Raw genomic sequence first — 6,510 nt, forward strand, 5'->3', positions numbered from 1 at the left:
ATAAACGCACATAAAGACATCAATTAGATAGAATTTACAATGGAACTTTAAAAATTATCTTAATTGTCAAGTGAAAATAATTTGGAAGGGGGGGGGTGATAAAAATCAAAATCAATGAAAATTGTAGAGGTCAGATTAGTCTAACATACATTTTCAGTTTTAAAAATCACGATCAAGAAAACTTCCTTAATTACATAAAAAAAAAAAAAAACGGGAAGAATTTTTCATTAATGTGACAACAAAATTTTAACATCGCCCTTAGAAATAAGTCAGTGTCAAGATAAATATATATATATATATATATATATATTAAACATTTTAGAGCTGTTTGGTCCTTAATAAAACAATGCTCTTTGCATGATAATGTTTTAAAACAACTAGTTTCATTTCAAACTCAGAACAGCTTCCAAACTGGAATTAAAATTTTTTTCTTGCATCTATAGCAACTTCAATTCAAACACATCTCGCTTCATTAAAGAGGAAATAATCATTACATTGTTGTAAATATAGTGATTAAAGTCGGGGTGATTACTGGTGGTTTGTCAAAACTGAATAACGGATAGCTTCAAAACTATCAAAATATGAAATATATAATTTTTAATGGAAGAGGGTTTGTGAAGAAATGCATAAGGAAGGGCTGAAATACAGAGAGGGTGAGAAAGAGAGAGAGTGTGTGTGTGTGTGTGTGTATACGTGTGTGGAGATTAAACGAAAGAATTTTGAGAGCTTTCTTTTTAGGCATCAGAAGGCTCAATGTCACAGTCTTCAACATCTTCAACAAGTTCGTCATCCACATCATCACATTGTTTGTCTCTTTTCTCAACAGCATCTCCTTCAGCTCCTTCTCCGACACGTTTTCGCTTCCTTTGCTTAAATTTCCTATGTGGCGGCGGCAAGGGTTCCATATCAAGTACTTTGCGGATTCTTCTAAAAGCTATAAGTCTAAGCATGTGTTGAGCAGCAGCGGTAATGTCCTCTCGATCCTGGGCAGTCATTTCACTGATAGGGTCAGAAGGTTCTCTTTCACAAGGGTCATACAGACCTTGACATGATGGTAATATTATTCCTGCAGCTAGACACTCAAAAACTCTACGAAGTGCGTTGCCAGGCCCAAGGACAGCTCTGACACTACCTAAACATTTCTCTACCAACAGTTCCATCGCCCACAGGTTCAAATTAGACCAAAGTGGAATTCTTTGAGATAAATCGCGTAGAATCCGTAATACTACCAAACAGTTAGGTAATCCGCGCGCCCGAGCCTGGAACCATTTGGCACGCCTTAATTCAGCTAACGCGTTTAAACAAATTCCTTTATTCAAGACATCTGGTGGATCAGCTTCCTCGATGTGCATATCAGAATGAGTGTTCAATGCCGCAGTTTCATTTTCTACTTTGTTACTACTTTCCTCGAAAGTCCCCTGAGCATCACTTTCTTCAAGGGCCTGGTCAGATCCTTCTCCTGTTTTACAGTCATTATTATTTGCTTCCTGTTGGTCTTCGTCACCTCCAGAGACAACCGGCGTGTCCATATTCTCCCTCATAATCGGAGATGTCAAAGAAATTTTACAACTTATTTTTGGCTCTTTTACTCGAATAACTATTACAGCCGCTTGCGCCACATTTATTTCCAGATCGTATTTTTCATCTGTGACAAGAGATAATTGAGAAGGAAAGCATTCGTATATTTGATTGAGCAAAGTCTCGGTGGGCTTTTCTGCAGATAACGCTACTAGTTCGACACAAGTATCAGTTTGTAACAAAAGCCCGTGACCAAACACACCAACTCGTTGGACACCTCTCAATGAACGGTAAACATCATCTTGATTGTTATTCTGTTTTGAAATGTTACTGTTCGGTTTGTTTACCTTAGTGTCCGCCTCTACAGACTCCGTAGTCGACTGCTTGTCTTCTTCCTCCTTGGGAGTTTCACTATCTACAGACGGTGATACTACATTTGTAGAGAGTTTATCTGATACTAATTTAAGAGCTTTCTCACAAGCAATAACCATTTTTTGAAAAGCCGGCAATTCAGCAGGGTATAAACTGGCATGTTTGGCCATAACATGTCGATCATCTGAAGACTTTGGTTGACGAGCATGCCACGGAGGTGGAGGAAAAAAAGGCATTGGAGGTTGTGGAACTGAACCACGTTTGTTAAATGGTCGAAAGCGGTGTGATTTTCCATCGCCTTTCGTCGATTTTCCTGTTACAGCCATCGTTCAATATATGTTTCTGTTAAATTATATGAGTGAATGCGTTAAAGGTTTTTTTCTCTCTTTTATCTGATGACTGAGAATAATAATTATTTACGTGTTTATTTCAGACAAGTTGTTCTAAAGTAATCAGGGACACCAGTTATTCTAGTGTTGTTGTTGATGATTGTTTTACTGGAGATCATCCGTGTATCAACAGTGACAATACAAACGAACACAATGCTTGAATGACTAGTACGAAAGTAAAACTGATACGCTAACAATATCGGCAGCACTTAGATGTTCAGCCAAAAAGGACGGGATAAAATATTAATTAAAAAACGAAGAAATAAAAAGGAAGTTACTGACGGAATCCCACGCGGCGGCACCCGTTGCTTGGTTGTCTCCCTTGGTTGTCAGCCGAGATTCTCGCGTGATTTCACCTCTCTTCTCTCACTCGAGCAGGAAATATGGCTGAGGTTGGTGTTTATGAAACCATTTCTTCTTACATTCGCCTTTCTTATATGTATAACTCTATTTTTTACCTGCACAATGTTCCCTTCGGATTTTTACTGTTGTTGTATTTCTAATGTTTGCTTTATTTATAGATTATTGAATTAAAGTTTTAAGAAATGCAAGATTGATTTATCCTGGGTTGACTAATTAAGCTCGTCTCCCCTAAAATACTGTCTTATTATTATTATTATTATTATTAATAATAATAATAATAATGGTTTATTTATTTAGAATTTCTTTTAAATTCCGTTTAGAAACGATAATCCTGTTTCGTTACAAACACTATATATATAAAGAGAGAGAAGGGTGGGGGGGTCAATATATCCAGGTTTCGAAACTAAATATTTGTTTTATTTATATATTTATTCACCGTTCGTAATAAACCCAATATTTGATATTTCCATCCAGATATTTCTTTTATAAAATTCACAAATAATAATGTTTTATAAGTTTCATAACTGACCGGAAAACGCACAATTTGCTTAGGTGGGTGTGTATCCACTAATTTCAAATAAACACGCACCTCCGTCTTCCTTCGTTTGTAGTGATTGGTTTGTTACTTCCAAATAACTTATTCTAATAATGTTCGATATTTCACATGAATTTCTTGAGAATTAGAATTTTTAATAAACAGATGTCATTCTGTTTATTGCGTTAGAGTGTTTTTGTAACTTCGTTTTTTGTTTTTAACCCTTTCCTTCCTGCTCTTCAACATCACATGATAATCCTAGTTACTACACAACATTCTCATATCATCCAATTAGTCCTCTACATTAAACTGTTTACTTAATATAGTGATATTTTTCACAGGGGCTTTCGCATTTTTATGTCAATAGTTACGTTTTACTCCAATTCATCGACCCTTTGGATATGTACTTAGTGAATGTTACCAATTACCGGTTCGTTTACCTTACCATTGTTTCGCTTTTCTCAAATATTACTACTCTAAACCCAAACCTCGTTCAGCTCTCTTTTTATTTTATTTTTTTGTAAATTGGAGAGAGAGAGAGGTGGAATTCACTAATAAAGAAAAAAGAAATTCGATTTAAATTACAACAGCTGGTCCGATAATGGAACAAAGGTGACAGTTTCAGTATTGTGAAAGTCATTTCTTGTAACATTAGTGTTCAGTTAGTTGTCAACTCTCTACTAATTATTGTGACGGAGCTAAAATCTGGTTGAAACCAAATTGATACTTTGCTCAGTATAATTTACTAAGCTTCATTAGTGAAGGCTTAACTATAGTATTATACGCAAAAGAGTGCAGAAAGGGGTGTGTTCTTATCTTGGTACCTTTGTTTGATTTAATAAGATTATATTTGAGTTGCTCTGCCCCTTACATTTTTATCAACCTTTAGGAAATATATATGTAATGGAGCTCAGTCATCAATGCTTAAATATAACGTAAAAGATAACATATAGTCATTTAGGTAACTGGCTTGAAGTTGCTAGCTATCCTACTCCATTATGGTCCATCATCGTGTTGTCTCCTCATTAACTTCACCCAGCACTACTACATTGGTCTCAGTGTCTCTGAGCTGGCTACCGGATCTCTTGTCATCTCCATTTGTGACTCACACCTCTCCATGTTAACTATGTTGGTCTACTGTCAACTCTTGCATTAACCACGTTGCTCAATCTTTTCTCTCTGGTATCCCCACTGTCCATATTTTTCCTACTGGTATTCAAGAGAAACGTTAACCTCGTTGATCTTACCAGCCTTGGATAGCTCGTGAAACTCGTGTGTGTGTGTGTATCTGTCTTGATATCATGTAATTGTTGTAAATGAGCATCACTGTCATACAAGTGATGTTGTTTATTTCCAGTCTTTCATGAGAAAACACGTTTCGCTACAGGAAACATTACCTTAGTTGGATATAGGTGAGATTCGGAGACAAGAAAGGATTCCAGCCATAAAAAATCTGCTTCTAAAAACTGTCTGACCCATACAAGTATAAAAAAAAAAATGAATGTCAAATGATGATAAATAGCATGTTTTTTTTCTGTTGTATTTTTTTTAATGTTTGGTTTAAAATCCACTCAGTACCTGTATTGAACTCACAAAATTTGAGACTGGAGAGGAATTAGACAACTTTGGTCTGTTGGATGTAAAAAACTTACATGAAAGGCTGAGTACAAGTGAGCTGAGACAGCAGTTAGACATTAATCCTTTTGAGAACATCCCTGGTTTCATGAAAGAAACTGCACTTCAAAGTGTTTATATTTAAGTTAAAACTGTTTGCAGATTAATGTAAGAATGAGTTCTGTGCCAAATGCCAGGAAAAATTTATTGATTTTCAAAATTAGTCAAAATATGCAAGCAATGTATTTCATTAGAATATACTGAGAAAAGGTTTAAAGGCACTGACTGGTGTATGTAAGAGAGAATTATTACAATCATCATCATCATCGTTTAACATCCATCTTCCATGCTAGCATGGGTTGTAAACTGAAAACAGATTATGTGTGATCATCATTGTCAACCTTCAGGCTCAAAGGTCCAACTACCTGGTTTCCATGTTTTGTAAGTCAGTGAGATCACAACATTCCTGCTAAACAGGATGCCAGTTCATTGCTGGGTTACTAATTAACAGCTGAGTGGTCTGGGGCAGCATGAAATGAAGAGTCTTGCTCAAGAACACAATGCACCTCCCAGTCCAAGAATCAAACCATGATCTTGCAATCACAAGTGCAACTCCCAAACCATGAGAAGTGCTTGGTGGAAAAATTATATCTTTGTGAGAGAAACACCAAAGCAGGTATGGGAAGAGATATTGAGAGATCAGGTCTTACAATTAGGGGCTTCACAGACAAAATGGCAAGGGATCAAAATGAATTGCAGCATATTGCTCTGCAAACATATCCAACCCATACTTGCATGAAAAACAGTTTCCTTTAATTTTGTTTTGTAACCATTAACTATTCCTTTAATTTTGTTTTGTAACCATTAAGATCAGGTTTCAAAATCTCTGATCTGAATGATGGAACTAGAAATATACATTTTTAATTTTGTTTCTTTTCTTTTCAGGAACTCAAAAGATATTTGATGCAACTAAAAAATTCGTAAGTATTTTATTGTTAATTCTTAGAAAATAACTGAAATTTTATTAATATCAAGTGATATATGTGTCAAAACTTAAGAAAAAAAATGACATTAAGGACACATTATTCTGTTTTATTAATTTGGGTGGTGAATTAAGGTGCCAAAATGTCCTGAGGACAAAATGTCTCCTGTCAAGTCAGCATTAAATATATGGCACTAAATAAGCAGGGTCATAATGGCTGCACCAAAACATCTTGGACTTGGGTAGTAAAGAAGAGACTAATGAAAGTCAGAGCACATCAGTGTGCAAGTATTGTGTTTGAGATACAGTTTAAAATGTGTAGTTGCTATTTCTGTACTGAATATATGAGCATTAATTTTGTGTGGAGACACACTTGGGCTCTGGAGAGAAGGTTTAGATCAATGTTTCTCAAAACAGAGGTGCACATCTCATTGGTGGGAGGCATGGCAATAATCTAATAAAAGGTGACGAGCTGGCAGAAACGTTAGCATGCCTGCCGAAATGCTTAGCGTTATTTCGTCTGTCTTTACGTTCTGAGTTCAAATTCTGCCGAGGTCAACTCTGCCTTTCATCCTTTCAGGATCGATAAATTAAGTACCAGTTGTGTACTAGGGTCAATTTGATCGAATGGCCCCCTTCCCAAAAAGTAGAAAAGAATAATTTTGTGAGTGTGGATTATTTCAGAATGAGGAATATGCAACAAGTGAATAAAACTACAACAAAGTTTTAATCAATAT

The 6,510-nt window shown here is 35.8% G+C and overlaps 2 protein-coding genes across 2 annotated transcripts in view; one reads left to right on the forward strand and one right to left on the reverse strand.

Annotated features, from left to right (window-relative positions):
* Window positions 1-15: 15 nt before the first annotated feature.
* On the reverse strand, window positions 16-2,409 carry LOC106875483 (zinc finger RNA-binding protein). The gene has a single exon (XM_014923650.2). It carries the CDS (start codon window positions 2,214-2,216, stop codon window positions 735-737), a length of 1,482 nt encoding a protein of 493 aa, XP_014779136.1. The 5' UTR covers window positions 2,217-2,409; the 3' UTR covers window positions 16-734.
* Window positions 2,410-2,558: 149 nt separating this feature from the next.
* LOC106875484 (ragulator complex protein LAMTOR3-B) overlaps window positions 2,559-6,510 on the forward strand; it is a 12,656-nt gene continuing 8,704 nt past the window's right edge. The window contains exons 1-2 of the mRNA XM_014923651.2: window positions 2,559-2,671; window positions 5,737-5,771. Coding sequence (XP_014779137.1) covers window positions 2,663-2,671; window positions 5,737-5,771 — 44 coding nt within the window. The 5' untranslated portion in view covers window positions 2,559-2,662. The remainder of the gene's footprint in view (window positions 2,672-5,736; window positions 5,772-6,510) is intronic.

This window comes from Octopus bimaculoides, chromosome 8 (genome assembly GCF_001194135.2).
Source record: "Octopus bimaculoides isolate UCB-OBI-ISO-001 chromosome 8, ASM119413v2, whole genome shotgun sequence".
In the NCBI taxonomy this organism is placed as follows: domain Eukaryota; kingdom Metazoa; phylum Mollusca; class Cephalopoda; order Octopoda; family Octopodidae; genus Octopus; species Octopus bimaculoides.